The sequence below is a fragment of the Hoplias malabaricus genome, chromosome 1, assembly GCF_029633855.1.
Source record: "Hoplias malabaricus isolate fHopMal1 chromosome 1, fHopMal1.hap1, whole genome shotgun sequence".
In the NCBI taxonomy this organism is placed as follows: domain Eukaryota; kingdom Metazoa; phylum Chordata; class Actinopteri; order Characiformes; family Erythrinidae; genus Hoplias; species Hoplias malabaricus.
The window spans coordinates 75673661-75697333 of NC_089800.1; the positions used below are offsets into that span (position 1 = coordinate 75673661).

Below are 23673 nucleotides of genomic sequence, written 5' to 3' on the forward strand. Positions count from 1 at the left end.
GCGTTGTGTGGGAGTTTTGGCCTCGGCTGTGCTTCTCCACCCCTGATTGCTTTTTTTTTCCCACAGCTGAGGCAGCTGACTCATACTCACTGAAAGCGAAATGAAGAGTTTAGTCTGAAAGCTTTTTGTACAGCTCCCCCTTTGTCTTTCCCGCTGTGCACTGTAGAATGGACAACTTCAGGGCCACTGAATTTTTTGTTTTAGGAAGAAGATTCTCTGTGGTTTTCGATGTGATATGTGCATCCTTATGATAAGTAGCCACCCTATTATCAGTCTAACAAATGCTGTATTCATTCTCGAAGAATGACACTGCCTGCATTGCGGCAGGAAGCACATTCCTAATGGATTAATGCCTTGAGGGCAGGCTGAGGTGAAGTCAGGAATTTAAAGAGGAGTCTAATTTCCTAACATACGAAGGAGTGTGTTAAATTAGATTTTCATAAAGATGTTGGTTGGTCAATGCCACTTTAATCACAAACAAGATTTTCTAAAGCAAGTCTGTTCATCAACTATGCCTGGAAGCCCAATACTGCCTTGTGGAGGTCGATTCTGGCAGCTGCATGTTAGAATTATTGAAATATGGAAGTGTTTTCTAAATATATTGTACGATTATTTTTATTTTAAACAGAATTTTTGTGTAAATGGTGTACATCTGGAATCTGGTGTAAATGGGAGTATATACGCTAATATAACACAGCAAAATAGATCTGTCAGTCAAATTCATGCCTCTGCCCTAAAGGATTGTGACTGATAATGGTTCAGGACTGGAATCTCTGTGATAAACCATAAAATGCTGAATTATTTCAGGGTGCTGAAGAAAGGATTAAGTAAGCTGTATATATTCAGCAATAGAATATGGCCTTTCATGCAATTTTGTTCCATCTGATTTTCACATTTGATCACATTTAATACATTTTTAGAGCAGGAAAATAAGAAGTTAAATCAGCTACTTAGAGCGCAGTTCCCCATATCCTTGGTTTGTTTTCAAATGAGTTTTGGTCTGTGTCGCCCCCTGCAGGTCTCAGAACGAGCACTTTACTGCCCAGTTTCTGCAGGCTCATCCTTCATGTGGGAAACTTCCTCAACTATGTGAGAGCAAAATAATATAATGATCGGGTTATTAATTGGGAAAGAAATGTCTGTTTTTTTTTACTGATTTATTTTATTTATATTTTAAAAATTAATTCTATAAAGTTGTTTTCTTATTTGGTTAGGGGAGTCATACCGGAAATGCTGAAGGTTTTAAGATTAGCTCGCTCCTGAAGCTGACTGAGACCAAATCAAACAAGGGACGCATCACACTCTTACATCACATCCTTGAGGTAAATAGAAATCCCACAGTAGCATTTAAATATCCTTTGATTTAACTGCTTTTATAAGGCAGAGGAATTGTTTTAACGTAAGAAGTTGTTCCAAAACAAAATTTAATTTAATTTTACTTCAAATGTATCCTAAATATCAAGAATAATTTATTGCACTGAGGCACGTGCATGATTTATGGACACAGACTGCAAAGATGTTAAGTGTTAGGGTTTAAAACTTCAGTTTGATTTTGTGATTACAGGAGGCAGAGCTTAACCACCCTGAGCTGCTGGATCTGCCAGATGACATTGAGAGCTGTGAAAAAGCCGCAGGGTATAGTATTAGCGTTTTAGCCCTGATCATGTAACGGAGTCGTATGAAGTTATACCTGGGTCTATAGGACCTGAATCAAATACGTAATTATTATATTAATACTTCTAGTTTTTAATATGTTTGGTGATTCTTTGGTCTAAGCATATGCTTCTCTTTTAGGATAAACCTGGAATCTGTTCAGGGGGAGGCAAGTTCATTGTCCAAACGTTTAAGGGACGCAGAGAAAAAGGTTTCCTCATCTGCTCAAGATGTGAAAGAGCAGTTTTTAGCTGCTATCGAGGTGTGTGCGTAATGCAAAACATGACCTGTTAATATTTTAACTTTTATTCTTCTTTATCGCCTTAATTATTTGAGTGATGTTTATTTCAAGAAAAATATTAAAACCTAAAAAACATGAGCATGTTTCAACTTGGAAACATGGAGCACGCTACTTTATTTGTTATTAAATAACATTTGAAATGTAGGTTTATAAAGTTTTCTATTGGAGAGTCTTATATTCTGCAGTCTTTCCCTCACTACTGCTTTAATAGTAAAACCTTTTCTTTACCTCATCCATTTTTATTATTGTCCATCCAACGTGTTTTATTCGCATTTTCTATATTTACACTTAAAGAAAAGACAGGAAAGCCCTCAACCCTGTCACGGCTAGAACTTCTTGTTTTCTTCTGTCCATAGGAGAACATTCAAGCATGTAAAGCCTTGGAGGAACGCTTTGTTGATATAGAGAAGAAGAAAGGGGACCTGGCTGAGTATCTGTGTGAGGATACTGCCCAGTTATCTCTAGAAGAACTCCTTGGCACCATTAAGACGTTCCGGGGGCTTTTCATCAAAGCCTTAAAGGTGAATCCGTTTGGTCTGTTCAGGTCAATGCTATATTCATCATACTACTCATACTTTTAAGACCCTTTATGTCCAAACTTTATCCCTTGCCTGGTTAACCGCCGGCATCTGTAAACTGTTATAGTGGATTGTCAATTGCCTATACCTTTGTAAAATAGCTTTTTTTTCTTTCATGATGACCTCTCTGCTGGTTTGATTTTCTCTTGCAGGAGAACAAGATCCGTAAAGAGCAGGCTGCCAAAGCAGAGAAGAGGAAGCAGCAGCTGGCAGAAGAGGAATCTAAGCGACAGAAAGGAGAGAACGGCAAGATCAGTGCGTGCTCACTGACACTTTAGTTTCTGGTCTGGCACAGTCTAACCTGTAATAAATATACAGTGCTTAATGTTCTCCAGACAAGCTTAAAAGTTGTGTTGAGGAGTAGGTAAAACAGTGCATATTGTATATCTTTTTCCAACATCGATTCTGGAGACGCGCTCCCCTTTTGACATCAGAGATGGAGTAATTAGAATTGTATTGCCCCACAATTGAATATCTCCTGTCACAAAAAAAAAACAAAAAAACATTTATATTAGAGAGCACAGGCAGGGTTAAGTGAAGGAGTATTGAAATGAGAGAACTGAGTAAAAATGGCAAAAACAAGAACAGAGAAATAAAAAAACAAACAAAAAAAAGTAAAATCCAGAGTAGAGAAATAAGAGAACCAAGAAAAATGATGAAACGTCTGTTTGCTTACATCTTGTTGCTCATTATCATTTTAAAAGAACAAGAACTGAAACCAGTTGTTCTGAACATTGATGTTTAGGCAGGGGAGAACTGTGCTGTGTCGATCCTTGTGGTATTTTGACAAGAGCAGGTAACGGACATTTAAGACCCTAGAACTGTGCTAAATTGGGGAAGAGTTACAATATTTCCCATTTACTGCATGAAAAACTCAAATACATATAAGATGAAGACCATGGTGGGAAAACGGCTTTAAAATGCCTGCATTCAGCTTTAGGTTCCCGTCATGGTTTTTGAAATTACTCTTGATTTATTGATATATAGCTGACACATGTCACATGTCCCTCCCTCTTAAGATGAGGTGTGTTGGGGCAGGGCAAACTTGAGACAGTGCAGAGCAGTGGTTTCCATGGAGTATCCTGAAAATGGACTAAAGAACTAGAGATGATTGCCTCTGCATTAGACTGGCTCAAAGGGACACGTGCATGAAAAATAGACCAATTGGACAGAGCATTGTAGAGTTTAAATAACTGTGCATATACATTTTCTTCTCGCTTAAAGTGCTCCTAGCAAATTTGCACACAGGTTATTCTCCAATGTACTATGACTACATCATTATTTATGTTCTGTTTTTCCAGTCAGAAGAGGTGCTATACCTCAAGAGGATGGCTGCATCATTGACCATCTACTGGCGGACATCAGAAAGGGCTTCCATCTCAGAAAGACCCGGCCCAGGTGCGAAACGGAAAGTGCCCCCTCTAGTGAAATACGTAGGGATACCGGGCAGCCTGGTAAGGACAAGACAACTCGGAGCCCTCCACCATGGCTTCAGTCCAAATTTCTGAAGTTCCCTCCTCTTTTTCATCCCCTCTACCCCATTTTCACTGCTTATAGTAGCAACTGTATGTTCAGGCAGAAGGGCAGCAATTTAACCTGCTCTTTCATTGGCTTTTGTAAAGGAAGGAGAAATGAAGAGTGGTGCTATGTTTTCAGACTATTGGTCAGCACCACCCATGTTCTTCCATCAAACCAGTAGTGCTGCTGCTTCCTCTCGCTGCTTCTGACCAGCCACAGCTGCTTTTGCTGCACTAATATGTGAATGGTTTGCTGATATTTACTATAATTATTATGCTTCCTACCAGTTTAGTGTTTACACTTTTTAAAATCAGTAATTTGGACCAAACATTATATTTTTTCCCAATTTCCCCTGACCCCCAGTTTGGATGTCAGGTATCTGAAGTTTTCTAATTTACTTTTTCATTGGTGTGTCAAGGCTAATGTTGCTTATATCTCACCAAAAAGCAATGTGCAGACTGCATGCCAGAATCATCACACGCTTGCCTCGACCTACATAGCATTCAAATATCAAATGGGCTCTTTTATGTGTGTTCTGACACAGACATAAAATCATCTATAAAAACTGGCCAATGTCTTATGCAGAGCTTAAGCCCTGTTGTGGTCTGTTTGTCTGTACTTTTGTAAATTTTTGTACACAAATTTTGCATTCAGCTTCACATAACACTTTCATTATTGTGTGCTACACCTCATGTCTTAAAATTTCTATTTGCTCTTGCTCCTCAGCAGCATGTGTCAAGTCTGCAGAAAAAGGAGTCTGTGCCCAGGACCCTTCCCCTCCTCCGCAGGTAAAAGAGAAGGCCGCAAAAGATCCAGCCAGCGCTGCTCCTACCAGCCTTCCAAAAGAAGCACCTCTAGCCAGTAAAGCTCAGCTCCAGCCTCAGGCAGTGGAGGAGTCCCAAACAGGGTTCTCCACTGAGAAGCCCCTTCCAGAACACACAGAGAAGTCCCCAGTTGAGCCTTTACCAGATCAGGATCATAAAGAAGAGAAAACAAGACCACAGTCTATTCCCAATGAAATCATTACTAAGGAAAACCAGCCTTCAAACGCTCCAGCACAGAAGGAAGTTGCTCAGACTTCTGTGGACAAGCAAAGCCCTTCAGCAGAAAGCCTTGTGTCTCCTATGACCCCAACTGCAGTGGAAGATAAAGCTGTACCAGAATATAATAATAATGGTAACAATGGGCATGGCAAAGACAAAAGTGGTTCTGTTGACACATCGCTGAAGAACGCTAAGAATATTGATTCTGGCATATTTATCGACACAAACGCAAATGCAGAAAGTGAGGTCATTAGTGAAATGTCCCCGAATATCCAAGGACAGGATGAACGGAGACATTCAAGCAGTAGCCGAGACGACGCTAACAGAAACAAAGCGTCTCCTGGTGTTAATGAAACTCAGCAGGGTTGTGGTGAACCTGACGGAGCACAAGCACAAGATAAACCCACCCCCCTCAATCCCTCTACCCCTCAGCCTAAACATCTCAAACTTCTCAAAGGAAAAAAGAAAAGCACTAATGAAGGTAACCTATTCACACATTTTAATTATCCTAATAAAGACCATGTATTCGAATATTGCTGTCTGAAATTAAGTGTATATGCTGATAAGTGCTATTTAATAATATTTTGCAAATATTTTGAGTTGCAGAAACTAAATATGAAGAGCAATTTAGAAAAAGATCTTTGTTTTTATATTTTTAAAAATAAATAATTATTTCACCTAAAGGGGATATTTCTAAATTTGCCAAAGTTTTGCAACTCAAATATTTGAGAATCTAGCGTCATTATTTTATTATAAGTTTGTTCATTGTTTTACTGACTTTTTTTTTTTTTTCATCCAACTAATCTATCAAGTTTTGATTTGTTACAAACATGCTAAAGTGTTTGTAAAGACAAATAAATGTCATTCAGTCCTTCAGTGTGTCTCTCTCTCTTTGCCCCTCTAAAGCTGGGGGTAACAGCGAAGGACACAGTAAGCATAAACAGGGCTGTGTATTGCAGTAAGGTAGGTCACATCGCTGGATGTGTAACTAACAGGGACCAAAGGGATAAGCGTCCAAACCCATCTTTTTTTATAAACAACTCCATTCCGTGTCTAACCAAAGGCCTGTCTGCGTACCGATGTGTGTTTAACCAGCCGTCGTCTGACTTCATTAACACTGTCTGTGGAACTGAGAGTAATCAATCTGTTGTAACATTTTCAAAGCCTCTGAAGACCTTTGTCTGCTGACATGAACTTCAGTTATCTGGAGTCGCTGTGCGAGATAACTCACATTTCTGAGTATTGCACCATTTCATCTTTAAATCCAACGTCTAGTCTACTGTGGTGTCTGTGTCACAAATCAATCTGGGTCATGTGATTGCTTATAAGTGTTTGTTATAACTGTGGGGCATTTATGGAATCAAGTAAAGTCTGCACTAACATCTCTGCAAACTGGCAATCGACCGGCAGAAGTGTTTGGATGCATGTGTCATACACTGATGTTTCGCTGTTTTATAGTATTTATCCTGTGTGTTCATCAGAAGGAAGAAAAAGACAAATAACAAATATTCTGAGAAAGCAAGATGATGTGTCACAGCTGTTTAGTAGACTCTAGGTACAGTTTAAGATCTTATGGATGGTTTTAGGAGGAAGAATCTAACCATTATGGATAGTCTGAGGACAGCAGTGATGATTATGAGCATTAGGAAAGAATAATAAAGCAGTGTGAGGTTCTGTTCAGCACTAGAGGGGGCTATAATGTAATTAATTGTGATGAATCTTAAAATTAGTTGCTGTTCAAAAAAATTTTTAATTCAGTTTACTACATTTGAACACAACAGCTGTTATTCCTGATGAATGGCTGAATAGCAATACATTGACTTCCACTGAAAGAGAAAAGGTGGTTTCCTTATATTATAAAGTTGCTATTTTGGACATACATGATTTTCTTTGGACAGTGACCGAACGTATGTATGTACATACATGTATACATACCCCCCACCACCACCAGTACCTGTCCCCTCATGGTCATCATTTAAATCCCTAAAACTATAAACCAGTGCCTTCATTCCTTACTTCTCCTCATTGAAAATGCCTCCATCTCCACCCACCCCTCTGCCACAAATATGCAGTTTTTAGTAAAAACATTTTTAAAAGTATAAATAACTAAATAAATAGCTTTTAAAAACTAAAAAAATTACTTAAAAGAAAAACCAAAATTAAGCTTTGAAAACCCCATGGGGTTCTGCAAGAAAGTGATGTAAGAAAAATGCAAATGTTTCCCTCAGACAATTCAGTTTAATGCCACTTGAGTCAGTAAACAGTATAATGTGTATAAACAGTGTAAAACTGAATGAGGTAAAGTATAAACCGTGTAAAACAGTATAAAGTTGCATACCAGGCTCATAGTCATGTACAATCACTTCCCATGCAGGGTTTCAAACTACTCAGGATGCTCTACCTGGACTCTACATGGGCATTGAAAGAATATGAAGCTTGTAACAGACATTTAAGTGGTATATTCTTTACTTTACATATTTGTTTTACACTTCATTGGCTGAAGCCTATCTAAATATTCTTAGAGCTTTCTGCTGCTGGCTGCTCATCTTAGACCTACAGAAACAATACTGTAACTTAGTTCATATGCATGAAAAAGGTAACTATAAACATGCATGTGCTTGGGAGATCCTGCTGGTGTGGGTCTACTCTTTTTCAGTGTCTCCAAGGAATGTGACTCTTAGAGCTGCTAGCACCTTTTTTTGAGGAAGGTTTCACACTGCTGAACACAGCTGTGTCATAATGGATATCTGGTTGCTGGTTATCATTCACATAACTAATTGCTGAGATGAATAATAGAGAAACAATTTTAATCAAGGTATTTCTTAAATCAAGTAATTGGCACTAATCAAATACAGGCTCCAGAAAGGATCCACACACTGAGCCACTTGCTTAACATCAGTGTATGACATGTGCTTACAAGAATTTTTGCTTGCCTGCCAGTGCATTCTTCTATATATTCTGTCTGTCGAGTTGGCTATTGGGCTATACATGCTTAAGAATATGCTGTAAACTGATGAACAGAAATCTGATTAAGTGGTGATTGTGGTTCTCTTCTGTATTCTTCAGACATTTAGTAGCTTTAGATCAAGGCTTTTGCATGTTTTGTTTAAAATAAATAAGTGATTAATTTAAGTGGGTTAATTTCTTACAGAGATGCAAACTATAATCAAATTCACATAAGTTTACTAATTTATAATTTGTTGCTATTGCAGGAAGAACCCGGAAAAGGAAAACACGAGGGAAGAGATGAAGATTTGCTCCCAAGACTCTATAATCAAATAGGCTTGTCTGTGATTAGCTTATCCAGCACCCTTTAACTGTTCACCCACTCCCCTCTGAACAAGGACGAAGCCACACACCAGTAAACAGTCTGACCAGGCTGTGTTTGTACATTTGTGGATGGACCAAGTGATGACGATTGCTAGAGATTTCTATATTGAGTTAGGAATGGCAAAAAAGATTATTTTTGGAAATGCTTACTTTTGCTCTTTAGAGCTCTGACCAAATATTTCTTTGAGTTACCAGTTTGTACGTGATATTAATACAATGGTGCACAAAATGGCTGTTTACATACCTTACAGGCATATTATGGGAAACAAAATGACATTATCATGAGTTTATCAGAATGGCAAAGAAATGGGCCAGAGTTCCAGACACAGATTATTTATGACTTAATCATGAACTGAAAGTGTGTATGTGTCTATGATGAATCGCAGTATAGATGTATGTATATTGAATAATGCAGTATTTTGTAGGAAACTTTGTTACAGTGTAGTCATATTTCAGTATGATGTTTCAAGTAGTTGTGGCACTTACAAATGGAAATATTCCATATTTGGCTATGGTTTATTGATTTATGGTTTATTATAATTAATGTGAATCTTCAGAGCCCAGAATTTCATAAATGTGTCTTACATAGATGGTTTTAAGGATATTAACCTTGGACTGAATTACACAATCAGTGATGCAGGTCCACCTCAAATACCCTTTAGGCTTGTGCTAAACTGTCTGGAAAACTGGTGCCATAATGTCTATCTGTTTTGTTAATAATGTCAATGTACTATTTATAATAGGCACCTTATAGAAGTGTTTGATGTGACCTAATGAAAAAAATATTTTAGTTTAAAGGATCCAAAGTGCTTACTGAAATAAAGACAGCAATTGATTGTGATAGTCAAACATGGTGTGGTTATTGTCATTGTGGACATTGTTCTCCTGTGCTAAGTATTCTGTGCATTGAATTGACTTTCCCATTAACAGATATTTTTACAGTGAGTTTTATAGTTGTCAGAGGACAGGACTGGAGCACTTGCTGAAGTAGTTTACTCTGTTTGTTTTACAGGCCACAAGAAGAGTGCATAACCTTGAAATACTTGGTCTATTCCTTCTATGTGAAACTATTATGTTCATTACGATGTAATGCTGATGACACAGTCATGTATTCCTTCATTTTCTTCAGCCATTTCTTCTTGATCAGGGTTGCTGTGTGTTCTGAGCCTACATGGAATCAAGGGATGCAAAGCAGAAACACACCCATGACATCCTTGATCTCACACACACCCAGTCACTCAAGCTCAGGCTTACACCAATAGACAATTTCCCACACAGACCCAGTCCACTTACCAACAAGATTAGTTTGAATTGTGGGAGTTGTGGTTTCAAGTCCCACTCTGGGTGACTGTCTGTGAGGAGTTGGTGTGTTCTCCCTGTGTCTGCGTGTGTTTCCTCCGGGTGCTCTGGTTTCCTCCCACGGTCCAAAAACGCACATTGGTAGGTGGATTGGCGAATCAGAAGTGTCCGTAGGTGTGAGTGAATGTGTGTGTGTCTGTGTTGCCCTGTGAAGGACTGGCGCCCCCTCCAGGGTGTATTCCTGCCTTGCCCAATGATTCCAGGTAGGCTCTGGACCCACCACGACCCTGAACTGGATAAGCGGTTACAGATAATGAATGAAGTGTCCGTAGGTGTGTGTGTGGTGCCCTGTGAAGGACTGGTGCCCCCTCCTGTGTGTATTGCTGCCTTGCGCCCAATGATTCCACTGGGCCCACTGCAACCCTGAACTGGATAAGCACTTACATAGAATGAATGGATTATGGGGCAAAACCTATGCAGATAGAGGAACACTTTACAAGTATTGACCCTGAGGGACCAGGAACACAGAACTCTGAGATAGAGTCATGCAGCTCCACTTTGCCGTCCTGATGAGGCAGTCTTTATGACACATGGTTTTGATATTTTTTTATTATTCTGGTAGCACACTAGTAGAAGTAATATTTCATAAGCCTACTTTATTACAAAAGCATCTGACGAAAGGTGGACAAGCAACAGGGATAACCGCAGCCTTGAAAGGATTGTCAAGAAAAGTACATTCAAAAATTTGGGGTAGATTCACAATGAATGGACTGCTGCTGGAGTCTGTGCTTCAAGAGCCACCACATTTATTGTTTTGCGTTTATTTTTGGTAAAAGACTGGATGGTCTTTTACATTTAGAATAGAATCTGACGTCCTAAAATTCTTAATTAGTTTTCTTAAAAAATGCAATTGTGTTGATCAGTGAAAACATTAGAAATCTTTGTGCACCTTTCAATTCAATACACATTCAGGAAAATTAACAAATCACAGATTCTTGTTTTTATTGCATTTTACAAATTGTCTCAACGTTTCTATAAGTGGAGTTTGTAAGTTACTGTAGCCACCTCTGGAATATTAGGATACTGTTAAAAATGAAGAAATAATAGACTGATAACAAAGTCAATATTTCAACAAGAAAGTCACTGTTTTGTCAAAGTAATGATTTCGAAATAGATACTGAGACGGGCAAGTACTGAGTGGACCTTGACCAAGACTCTCCAGCCTAACACTGGAGGGGTTCAACCAATGGGGATATAAAAGAGCATGATAATGGATAGTATAAATGGAGGAAGCACAAACAACTAATAGAACATATTAAAAACATATTACAACCAAACAGCTTTAAAATGTATTTACACTGATACTATTTTTTAATTAACATCAGTAATGTATTACTAAGAGTTAACGCGATATTACATGCCTGCGTAAAATTTGAAAGTATTTTTTCAAAATGTCAAAATAGCATTTTTATAATGGTCAGTTCCACCGCTGCAGCGCCCCCTCAGGTTTAACTCTGTCATAGGCAGAGATTACGTAATTGTCCCAATGTACAAAGAATCATCACGCTCGGTAAATCAGTCAGACAAGGTTACCAACCCCGAGAGGATACCAACCTGTGACGCACTTATAAATATAAGAAGCATACGAGTCTAGAGCATGGGAATATTTTGGTGCCATTTTGTATTTTCTTGTCTACGTACTGTCCCTTACATTTTGAACCATTTTTGTATGGTGGAATTACTTTAAAAACAGCAACTGTAAATACATCACAAACCACCCAACAGCTATCTAAATTACTGCACTGCTTGATAATTGCCCCACCAAGTCGTAGCTACGGCCAGAAAGCTGGACAAAACTGCTGAAGAGCCCACCGAAATGCTGCTAAAACCAGACACTAAACTGCCAAAAACACCATGAATCCCTCGCTGATTAAACCTTGTACATTTAAAAATACAGCTGTGATTCTTTGAAAATAAAGTGAGTATTTTGAACATAGCCTACTATATCGCTATATAGTTATTTTTTTAATAATATGTGATATAGAATAATGTTTATTTTCCCATTCAAAAGTAAGATTTCGAGAGTATTATTGTTAAACTAAAGTATAAATCTGCGAATAAAATCGAAAATGATATCAACACGAAAACCGTTAGAGAGAGAGAGTGAGAGAGAGAGAGATTGAGAGAGAGAGTGAGAGAGAGAGAGAGAGAGAGAGAGAGAGAGAGAGCCAATCCCGGTTTAGGGGGGCGGGGTCTGTCTGGAAGCAGGTGTGAGGTATGCGGCGGAGTGTGGACCTAGAGGTTGTTCACGTTCATTCGTGGGAGTCCAAACTCCAGATCGGTGATCATCATGTCTTCGGGCTGGTCAGCCAACGACCACAAGAGCTACAGCAACCCCCCCGCTGTCGGGGGCAAGCGGCCCCGAACCGAGAGCCCCAACAGGGTGACCGTGGTTCTTGGCGCTCAGTGGGGGGACGAGGGGAAAGGGAAGTTGGTCGACCTCCTCGCCACCGAGTCCGACGTCGTCTGTAGATGTCAGGTAACGTCAATAGCACTTCACGAATTAATGTTAGTAAGTTTATAACGTTTAACTTAGGGACATTTAATAACGTTTAACCGAGCGATGGCACTATATTTTTAAACGTATAACTGAGGGAAATTTAATAAGTTTAATTGAAAGAACCCTAACATCCGTAATAACTTATAAATTAACAACGACGTTTAACCGAATGATCTTTAATAACGGTTAGTTTAGTAACTTAAATCGAATTAAATTGTGTTTAATAATGTTTAACTCTACACGTTTAACTACGTTTAACTGAGTAAATGTAGTGATAAAATCGTAGGCTATAGTGCTAACTGAGGGAAATTTAGTAACGTTTATTCAAAAGGACTTTATTCCAGCAACGTTTATTTTAACAACGTTTAAATGAAAAAATATTACGTAAACATAACATTAAACATAAGGTTTAACAAAGGCTCATGTGAGATAAAGTTAATATTGACAGGATTGGTTCCTATGATTTATGACATAAAAAGCCCTGGCTGTGTGAATTCGCCTGTTTAAGACTGTTTAGGAACACTGCAGCTTCAAAGTATGCTCAGGTATGGTGTTGAATGCTTGTTTTGCTCATGATATTCTAGCTTATAAACAACACCACTTGGACATGTTAACAAGGTTAAAGTCTTGATATTACCTGGAAGGGTCTTTATTATGCATAATAACAATTTTGCACAAAAGTCACTGTTTAAAAATGATATGAAATCTCGATTGTGTGAGAATACTTTTTTTTTTAGCTTTTTAGTTGTGTTCCTTTGCCCTGAATTTTTACTTTTATTGGAATACTTCAGTGCTGAGTACAGAGCTGTGTAATATTTTGGCAGCTGGGGAAATTATATTGAATATGCTCAGAAATCCAGCAGTATTAGATCAAATACAATACAGTGTTAATAAAGTATATTGTGATATTCCTTAATTTATATTAATGTCATTGTGTTGCTTAACTGTTCCTGAGTCTTCTAGGAGGTCCAGCATTATATGTAGTAACCATATAATACTTGGTGTATCTGAGTAAAGCATCATTAAGTTAAATCATGTGTGGTGGTAGGATGGTACTGTGGCGCAACACGTAGTGTCACTGTCACACAGCCTCAGGGATTTTGGTGTGTTCTCCCAGTGTCTGTGTAGGTTTCCTTCAAGTGCTCTTGTTTCCTCCTACAGTCCAAAAACACATGTTGGTGGATTGGCTTTTCAGAAGTGCCCATAGGTGTGAGTGAGTGCATTAATTTGTGTGATGCTCTGTGATGGACTATTGCCCCTTCCAGGGGAAGTTCCTGCTTTGTGCCCAGTGATTCTCTGGACCCATCACAACCATGTACTGGATAAAACAGATTAATTTATGATATTTCATTGTTAATGTTTTAGAAAAATCACAAGGAAAGCTAGAGCAGGCATTAATAATTTGAGCTGTTTTCTGCTAATTGTGTCAAATCATAAGTCTTCATGCCTTTTCTGTGTTCTTCATTATATTTCTCAGAAATCAGGTATGTTTCCCCTTTATCCTGTGTTGGAAAAGATGCCTAAGGCTAGTCTTCACTCTGTGGTTGCCATTCCTTTGAACTTTCTGATGTCTCTTTTACACTTTCACTGTGTTCAGCGGAAAGTTCAGATCTGGAGTGTTGCATGCTTACTCCAAAGGGGATGTTCATAACCCCATGGTCAGTCACAGGATTGGGCCTCACCCCTCCCAACAGAGGTTGGCTCACATTCTCAGGGAGGCTTGACATGTGAGAAGGCCAAGTCACTTACTTAGCTCAGACAGCAAGTGAGCTCCCTCTCCAAAGGCAGTTCAAAATAGATGCTGCTGCTGAAGACTCTGAGCACTGGTTGGTTAGTGCTGACTGCTTTGGTGGTGACCCTTTTCCTTTGGGCATACCTTGGGCTGGGGTAAAGGGCATGCCAGTCTGTTTGTCGGCAAGCACAGTCTTATTTGCATGTTTATCACTTAAGGAAATTATACCACTGCTACAGTTTGCAGAGTCTGGACTCCCCCGACATACGCACAATTGCAGACAGCACAGTATTCACAAGGAAACCTTAGTTTTGTAGGTGACCGTTCTGAAGCATCTGAAATTACATTTCAGTGTATGTGTCTTCGCAGGGGGGAAACAATGCTGGCCATACAGTGGTGGTTGAAGGGACAGAGTATGACTTCCATCTCCTTCCTAGTGGCATCATCAGTACTAAATGCATATCACTTATCGGTGGGTATCAAAATCTAGCCAAGTCATCTACATGGAAAATTAGTTAATTTATTTAAGTTTTAATTAAAAAATATCTTTAAAAACAAAATATTTTAAATACAGAGTTAAACACTTTCATTATTGCAAACTTGTTTCCTGAGTTCTAAGGATTATTTTACGATTTATTAAACTGCAAGTAAAATGTCATTGCTGTTGGACCAAATCCTCATGAAGACAAACTATTATCTCTGATTGTCTTCTGTTAACACACTGTTCCAACAAAAGGAAAAAATTGAACCATATTTTATTTCAGGTAACTGGAGCATTTATTCATTTCTCATTACATTTTCACACAATGTAATAGACAGCTGGTGATTTCAAGTTTTGTAAGTATTAGAAAGGCACACAGACCTCATTCCCTTAGGAGCTGGGACGTTGCGTAAAATGGAATAGAAACAAGAATCTGTGATTTGTTCATTCTCTTGATCATTCATTTAACTGATAAATGTACAAAGAAATGAATTTGAATGTTTTGAATGTGGTTTTATTTCATAAATATAAACAAATGTACAACATAGTAATCTGCAACACATTCAAACAAGGGCACCAAGTGTCACTGATGTGAAGCACAGTGTCACTGTGGAGCAGTCCCTAAATGTGAGTGAAGGAGTGAATTGAAAATAATGCCCCTTTAGGTGCAATTCCAAGCTGTGAGTGAGTTTAACGTGTGTGAGTGAGTTAAATGTGGCCTTAAATGTGGCGATGGGCAAAATAAAAGTCAGAGATTTAGACAAGGGGTGTTCCATTTTGTTGTATGGATATAATCTACTAATCTTGCAGGGACCCAGAACTGGATAAGCGGTTACAGATAATGAATGAATGAATAAGGAAGTGATTGAATAAGGGAATTGAATAGCTAATTGCTAGATCTAACAAATGTATAGAAGTTAAGGGTGATTGCACAGCTAAATAGAAATATAATACATTCATGTGTTTTACAAAAATGTACAGAGAAAATTTTGAACACCCCTGTAAATATATTCAAGCCAAACCAGGTGAACTGGTGACATGTAAATATATCATGGTTTAAAAAAAACATCCACCAAAAACATATATACATATCCTCACTTTGCAAATCATTAACTCATGTAAGAAATTCCACATTTGTTTACATTTACAAGATGCAACCAAGTTAGTTAATAACAAAACTTGCCACTTCTTTGCAACAGCATTTTACTATATGTCCCAGTTTTTCTGGAAATGGATTTGAGCATTTGTTGATGGATCTCACAAAGAAAGTGGAAATTACATTTTATGGCTGTAATAAAAAAGGAAACTAAGAAACACGGTTGTCATCAAGGTGCAAGGTTTGCAAGTCAGTTTATCTGATGATCAGTGATCATTTTCAGTGGGACACTCCACTGCTAAATCTGAAATGGATTCCTGTATTCTCAACAGGAAGAACTAATAAACACCCACTCATTCGTTGTCTGTAAGGCTTGTCAAGTTCAAATAAACCAAAACTTTTTTTACTCATTTCCTCTTGCTTATTCCACTCACAGGTAATGGAGTAGTTGTACACCTTCCTGGGTTATTTGAAGAGATTGACAAAAACGAGAAGAAAGGTAAAGTAGAGGCAGCGATGTGATGTGATGAATTTATTTGCTGAAGCAAAGTGGCAACATGCTTGCTTTGTCCTCAGGCCAAACAGCTGAGATAAACCAGACATTTGTAGTGTTTAATTAGAGTCCCATTCTGAGAGGCATCTGTGGATCAGGTGTGTTTGGCTGGGCCTCGATCTACATTGTGCAGGTGGAGCCACATGGAGCCCTTTGATGTCTCTTTATATAATTTGAGTCTCAAAGACAGGAGCTCGAATGAAAAATTAATTTGATGTTCTCTGTTTCAGAGCCTGCATAATAATAATATTAACCATCATCATCCTTGTCTTCTTTGATAGGCTTGAAAGGATGGGAGAAAAGACTCATCATATCTGACAGAGCTCATATAGGTAGGTATGAATTTTATATACAATTAATATTAAATATATTAAATATAATGGTGATTATGAAATAGATTAAAGCAAGTGTTCTCTTTTAGTATTTGACTTCCATCAGGCTGTGGATGGAATGCAAGAAGTCCAGAGACAAGCGCAAGAAGGCAAAACGTAAGCAATGACGAGGATGATTTCAGACCTTGGCTAAATAAACTCTAAACTACATCAGGAACATACCAAGAATCGCTGGGCCCACTGGTACACTCATAAAGTTTTGTTTGTTTGTTTGTTTTTGCTATAACAGCATAGGAACAACCAAGAAAGGTATTGGACCTGCGTACTCCTGCAAAGCATCTCGAACTGGACTTCGCGTCTGTGACCTGCTTGCAGATTTCAAAGAGTTTTCTTCCAAGTAAAGTTACAGCTTTGGTCCAGCATTTATGAGCTCATTCTGAATATAAGGAGAGTGAATCTGATACGTTCTGTTTCTTTACGTCTTCTTTTAGGTTCAAAAACCTTGTACAGCAGTACCAGTCCATGTACCCGGCTCTAAAAGTGGACATAGATGGTGAACTAAAAAAACTGAAGGTCAGTTGAATTAGGGAAATTCTGCACTTATTTCTCATGTATATTTACAGTATTTATTTTAGGACATTCTGGCCTAATACACCTTTGTTTATATTACAGGAGTATGCCGAAAGAATAAGGCCCATGGTGAGGGATGGTGTGTATTTCATGTATGATGCAATCCATGGACCCCCGAAGAAGATCCTCGTAGAGGGTGCAAATGCTGCCCTTCTGGACATCGACTTTGGTACGGACATCTCTGGGACTTGGAGCTATATCTATTTCATTATAACAGCACCGTGCTTAGAAAGTCCATGTATATCTTCTGTCTAGGAACCTATCCATTTGTGACATCTTCCAACTGCACCGTTGGTGGGGTGTGCACTGGGCTTGGCATTCCACCAGCAAACATTGGAGATGTGTATGGAGTGTCGAAAGCTTACACCACTAGAGTGGGCATTGGGGCCTTCCCAACAGAACAGCTTAATGTAAGAGCGCATGTCTGCATCACTTAAACCACAGGTACACATTTGTGTCAAAATGCCATCATAGCTGACACAGATTAGAACCCAGAAAGCAACAAATGGCAACCTCTATATTCTTGGCCCCCATATATATATGCAAATTTAAAAGTTTGGAATCGCCAGTTTGTTGAAGATTGTTAAAGGTGTTCCCAAACTTTAGTCCATTTTGTGTGATAAAATGAATATTCAAAATGCCTCATATTTGAAACATAGAAGAGAAAGAACATGAAAAAAGGGATTGTATAAAAGTGTTTTAATACCTTCTGGTATCTACATTTTAGTATTTTAATCCACTCTAAGTAATTTTAATAGAGCAAATGCATATGACCAGTGATTGCCAACTTTTGTCCAGTACCCAAGTATATGGCTATTTACATATGACCTTTGCGTACTTGCATACATACCGTACTGTATATACTGTGCTTGTATACATACTTGTGACTTTCACACATCACAGAGAGGAGGGATTATCCTGCTGGAGCAGCTGTCCCATAGAGTACTTCAGTACTCTAATAACCATCACATGAACAGAAGATAAATTTAGGCTCTGTCACTCTGCCACGGGTTTGATTTCTAAATGTGACAGTGGCCCTTTTAACCAGGGTTGACCTTAAACCCATGCACAAAACACTTTTTTCTGTTCTAAACAAAGTGAAAGGTGATGTTTTCTAAAATACCACTAAAGTACTAAGTTCTAAAAATTCTACAATACAAGAGAAATGTTATCAATTAAGTTCTTAACACTGGATTAGCACACTCTGAGAACTTTGGTGTCTTCTCCGTGTCCGCGTGGGTTTCCTCCGGTTGCTACGGACCTAAGTGTCCATAGGTGTGAGTGAATGTATGTATGTGTGTGTTTGTGTGTCGCCCTGTGAAGGACTGGCACTCCCTCCAGGGTGTGTTCCTGCCTTGTGCCCAGTGATTCTGGGTTGGCTCCATATATATATGGGCTTATATTTAATGTGTTTTAGCACATAAAATATAAGAATCCTGATCTGGGATAGTTTAAGGGCTTTTTTACATACTACTGAATAGGGCAGAAGGAGGCCTGGGCCTGTACTCAGAAAGATCAGATTTACAATGACCTTACCAATAAGAACGGATTCTTGATAAGCCCTACTATGTTAAGAACACTTACGAACACAAAATTGTTATGGATGCTACTGTTTTGATATTAATACTAGGAAACTACAATGATCCTCCTCAACCCAAACACTTGAGACATTAAAGGTTTGTAAAGATCAGTGACGTCTTCCTTAAGATGTCTGACCGTTGTCCTCTGTGCAGACCACTGGCGAGCTGTTGCAGACACGAGGTCATGAAGTGGGCGTTACCACAGGCAGGAAGAGACGCTGTGGTTGGCTAGACTTGGTCATCCTCAGATATGCACACATGATCAATGGATTCACAGCGTGAGTTGTTTAGAATTGTGTATAAATATATCAGTTGAAGTGGTGGAACAGCAAATGAAATGCAAAAGAACTGTAAAACCTCACAGACCTGTTTTAAAACAAAAAGAGTACAATGTCTAATATTTTTACTTTATTGACTTCAACACATTCCAAAAAGGTCTGAATGGGAGCATTTTGAGATTACAAAATGTTTTTATCAAGTGTTAAAATGCTAACATTTAAAAAAGGTAATGCAATCATGCCTGAGAATTAAAGGAGCATCAAGAATAAGCTAGACCTTCATGAAGAAGGATCGGTTGAGGCTCAACAATCAACACTTATATATGGGAATGAATGGATGTCATGTTCTCTGGGCAAAGAAGAAAATGACCTGATTGGTACCAGTAAATTTTAGTACCCTTGGTAAATTGCACATCTTTGATAACATTATGAATGACACAAATCCTGTTTTCAGAAGTGGATATGTTTGTGCTTTATTCCACAAATGATTCTAACAAAGTGTTGCAGGTATTGTTCAGCATTGGTGAATATTTTCCAAAAAACAATGAAGTTCATAATAAGCATCAGTTCTCAGAGTATAACAGGTTTTATCTGCCTTTCAAATTATGGATGTTTTTTTATTATTATTGAGATTTATTATACACTAACCCAACCTGGTCCAACCACATTGAAATGTAACTTCAAATTAAAGAGCACATGCTTATTAATAATGACTGCATTAATGTTGGTCTTTTTCACAGTATTGCTTTAACTAAACTGGACATCCTTGATGTACTGGATGAGATTAAAGTGGGTGTTGCCTACAGACTCAATGGCAAAAGAATTCCACATTTCCCAGGTAAAAGAATCTAAATGTGTATTATCTAGTGCTAGGCATTCAGGGATTCATTTAACACTATCATTCTACTGGTGTTCCTTAACCCAAGACCCACAAACTTAATTTTGTAACCATTTAACTGCTTCGACAACTCATTTGTATTTATTTTCCAAATATTTTAAATATATTTTAAAGCATATTTTCACAAACTGGAGCTCAAATACAGCAAAAACAAATCTTCTAATCACAACTTTAACTTCTGGGATGGGGTGTGATAAATATATTTAAATATTACAGCTATCAGTTATGAGTGGCATAGCTGTCTAAGTGTCGACCGGTTACCTGAAGATCACAAGTTCAAATCTAGGTGATGCCTCAGACAGCCAATACAGGGAGTGCTAGAGAGAACAGATTTCTTTGCTCTCTGGGTCGATAGGAGAGCCACTCTCCCCCTATGACTGCTCATGATGCTGGCTAGCACCAATGTTTGTCAGCTAATATATGGCCAGGTTTGCAATTTCCTCTGATGTGTGAACTTTTCAGCTCAAAAAGAAGTGCTGATTGCCTTCACTTATCTAAGGCGAAGCACTTGTTTGCCTTTAAATAAAATTGAAGGAATTTTTCAAAAAATGTCCGTCATCTTCAGGCAAATGTGGGCTTCTATTGGCTAGAATCAGTTAAATGCAGTATATTACAGAAAGAACTTGTGAATTCTGACTTCCATCACATTTTGATTGTTGCCGAACTGATCCCCAGATGCAAACAGATTTTGTTCTGTCATTTTTTTGTGTTCTGCACACGTAGCAAACATGGAGGTCCTGCAGAAGGTGGAAGTGGAGTATGAGACCTTCCCTGGCTGGAAGACCGACACTTCTGCAGCCAGGAAATGGAATGACCTACCTCCCAAAGCCCAGAACTACATCCGCTTTGTGGAGAACCACATTGGTGTTCCAAGTAAGACAAACACACATGACAGAGCTGTAAGCGTGTAATATAGTGGTGCACTGAATACAAATACACATACAAAAACTGTTTATTTTGGTTTATCTTTAAAAATATGTCCAGATCTTCTTAAAGAAGCTTTGTTCAGTCTGGTGTTATTGTTTCTGTCTCTTTGCAGTTAAATGGGTGGGCGTGGGCAAGTCCAGAGAATGTATGATACAGATGTTCTAGAGTGTCATCAGGAACATCAGTCTACAACATGCGTCTCCTCTCAGGAATCTCCCTGGCAATCTCACTAATGTCACAGCATCTGGACTGTCATTTACAACTGCTGTGTGTAGACATGAGACCGTTGGTTAAATGCATCAGAAGAGTGAGATTTTGTCTCAGTAGTTGGCATTAATTTTCTGATAAACATATTTGACAAGAAATCTTTCACTTGATAAGCCTTTCTCTTGATGAGGGTTAAGCTATCAGGGGTCCTGTCATTATTGCTTTCAGATACTGTGCAATTTATTGTTTTTTGGATCAAAGTGAAGGCCGTTTACACGTAAAATTTGTGTGTGTGTGTGTGTGTGTGTTTGTCTGATTGTCTGTGTGTGAAAGTGACTCGATGCAGAAGATATTTTAACGTAGGGGTACTGTTGACCCTGTTTCATAAGCTTTTGCATGGTTATTTTATGGTATTATTATTATCATCACACTTATTTTCATTTGTTTTTCAAAGTTAATCTACTGACATCATGTCAAGTGTTAAATTATCATGTCAGCACTGACATTTCAGAATGATGTCTGCAATCTCAGGATTACATTTATGCCACTTTGAGTGCGACTGCATGAAGATTGTATGAGTTGATGTTTGCTGCCTCTTCTAGTTTTGCTTCAGTCATTTTCCTGACATTGTTTACTCTTAAATAAACGTTTCTCGCTGTTTTTTTCCATGTCCGATTTTAGGCTAGACAGGATTTCACTGAAGCTGCTTCAGAAATAGATACTGACAGAACAGTCTGTTCCACTGTCCTTTGCCAAGATTATCTGAGCTGGCCTGTCATTGACCCTAATGATTGCAGTAAAAGACCAGATGCAACTTAAGTCTCTGTCGTCTGAACAACAGGTCCAAATAAAAACCAAAGGTTTCCCAAAATAGCACCACTTGAAGGGAATCTTACTTGGAACAAGCCACAAGAAGAAAAGCAATAGTCTTAGAAAGGTATCCATTAATAATGCATCAGTTACTGGAGGTTTAGGATTTCAAATTTAAGGAGTTCTCAAGGTTTAAGATAATGATTTGATGATGACTGTTTACAAACTAGCAGCATTTGGTGCCATGCAGCTTCACAGAACTGCAGAATCCACAAAAGAAGCTGGCTGGAGTCTATAAATCAGCAAATGTTCTGTTCTGGTACATCAGCCAACAGATGCCCATGCTGGCTAGCTCTACGCTTGTGTGATAGGAGAAGAGCTGCACCACAATACACATCCAGACAGCGATGCCAATTTTGCCCTTTTGGATTCCTGGCCTCAGAGGGCATCACTAGGGATCAAACTGACAGTTTAGTGTCTTGATCAGTTTAAAGCAATAAAAAAATAAAAAGGAATAATCATGTTGCTAGTTCTACCGTCAAGTGGAACATATAAAAGGTGCCAAAATTGTGAAGGTGCTGTGTCATCAACTTTCTCCTCCATTAACAATGGTTACTTTTCATATTTACTGCTCTACTAGAAAAATATGTGGGAAATTCTTCATTCAAGTGATGTTGGAAATTGGGAAATACCAAGTTATGCTTTGTTGAGCACACTGCACCATTTAGGTATAAAGGTCTTTTTATGACTTACGCAGTGCACAATAAAGGGAGTAGGGCACTACCTGAGGCGCTGAACCTATAATAAGCTAATAGTAAGTCAGACTTCAGTCAGAACTGTGGCCCACCCAAGATAATGTCTGGTGAAAACAGTCCTGACCTTCAAGAGGTTTTACTTCAGTTTCTCCCACAGATTTGGCTTCATTTGATTTGCTAATGGGCGGCACAGTGGCGCAGCAGGTAGTGTCGCAGTCACACAGTTCTAGGGGCCTGGAGGTTGTGGGTTTGATTCCCGCTCCGGGTGACCGTCTGTGAGGAGTTGGTGTGTTCTCCCTGTGTCCGTGTGGGTCTCCTCCGGGTACTCCGGGTTCCTCCCACAGTCCAAAAACACATGTTGGTAGGTGGATCGGTGACTCAAAAGTGTCCGTGTGTGTGTGTGTGTTGCCCTGTGAAGGACTGGTGCCCAATGATTCCGGGTAGGCTCTGGATCCACCGCGACCCTGAACTGGATAAGAGGTTACAGATAATGAATGAATGATTTGCTAATCAGCTGTGAGCAATTTCCTCAGATTTTTGTGAACCAAAGAGCTCTAATGTGAGAAAGAGTGGGTAATGTTACACTAGTGGCCAAATAGATTTTTTTTTTTTTTACCCAAATTTTGGACAAATTCCAAACAAGATGTAAGCTTGTAAACATGGATCCCTAATACTTTCCGGTCTTGTACACACAAGGCTGTGATGTTATATCCTTTGCCACAGGATTCGGGTCTTGGCCCATAAAAGCTCACAATACCACACCATACAATACCATTTTGCGCTCCAATGAATGTCCAAAAATATACAAAAGAAAAGTCCATCAGCCAAAAACATCCATTGTCCTGTGAGTAGCATGATGGGACAACGAGGCGGATGTGTCTAATAGAGGGACCAAAGAGTGGGCAGTGTTTAAACATCCAGCTGCACTGCTGTGTCTGATCCAACTAATAACTAATGTTCATTTATTGCTTAAAAATGTATACTATTTTCTTTATAGTGTATTTTTTTTCATCAAGACCAAGAAATGGTGTTTTAAATGCTTTCAAATAATGCCTCATTGATTAATTTATTTACAAAAACCTTGTATGAGCTGAATATATCTCAATTCTATT

At 38.7% G+C, this 23673-nt stretch overlaps 2 protein-coding genes across 5 annotated transcripts in view; both read left to right on the plus strand.

Moving 5' to 3' along the window:
• Positions 1–10159, plus strand: part of inf2 (inverted formin 2) — a 38698-nt gene extending 28539 nt beyond the window's left edge. Inside the window, exons 14-23 of one of the 4 annotated variants that reach the window (XM_066673448.1) lie at positions 1019–1089; positions 1215–1322; positions 1565–1635; positions 1795–1915; positions 2311–2475; positions 2685–2787; positions 3834–3986; positions 4780–5574; positions 7468–7549; positions 8306–10159. In XM_066673448.1, the coding sequence (XP_066529545.1) occupies positions 1019–1089; positions 1215–1322; positions 1565–1635; positions 1795–1915; positions 2311–2475; positions 2685–2787; positions 3834–3986; positions 4780–5574; positions 7468–7526 (1646 nt within the window). In that variant the 3' untranslated portion in view covers positions 7527–7549; positions 8306–10159. Of the gene's footprint in view, positions 1–1018; positions 1090–1214; positions 1323–1564; positions 1636–1794; positions 1916–2310; positions 2476–2684; positions 2788–3833; positions 3987–4776; positions 5575–5999; positions 6057–7467; positions 7550–8305 lie in introns of all 4 variants that reach the window. The other 3 variants (XM_066673446.1, XM_066673447.1, XM_066673449.1) reach the window with 3 other exon arrangements.
• A 1837-nt stretch (positions 10160–11996) lies between these two features.
• On the plus strand, positions 11997–21763 carry adss1 (adenylosuccinate synthase 1). Its single transcript, XM_066683718.1, has 13 exons — positions 11997–12261; positions 14384–14486; positions 16028–16090; positions 16426–16476; positions 16566–16632; positions 16766–16873; positions 16968–17049; positions 17149–17275; positions 17362–17516; positions 18840–18964; positions 19705–19802; positions 20586–20735; positions 20902–21763. Exons 1-13 carry the CDS (start codon positions 12073–12075, stop codon positions 20952–20954), a joined length of 1371 nt encoding a protein of 456 aa, XP_066539815.1. The 5' UTR covers positions 11997–12072; the 3' UTR covers positions 20955–21763.
• Positions 21764–23673: the final 1910 nt, after the last annotated feature.

Bases quoted from the DNA above. Each gene is read 5' to 3' on its own strand.
- adss1 (XM_066683718.1), top strand. From the start codon at position 12,073: ATGTCTTCGGGCTGGTCAGCCAACGACCACAAGAGCTACAGCAACCCC. The intron at 17,276-17,361 runs GTACGGACATCT...TCTTCTGTCTAG, and splicing joins CCTTCTGGACATCGACTTTG to GAACCTATCCATTTGTGACA. The intron at 20,736-20,901 runs GTAAGACAAACA...GTCTCTTTGCAG, and splicing joins GAACCACATTGGTGTTCCAA to TTAAATGGGTGGGCGTGGGC.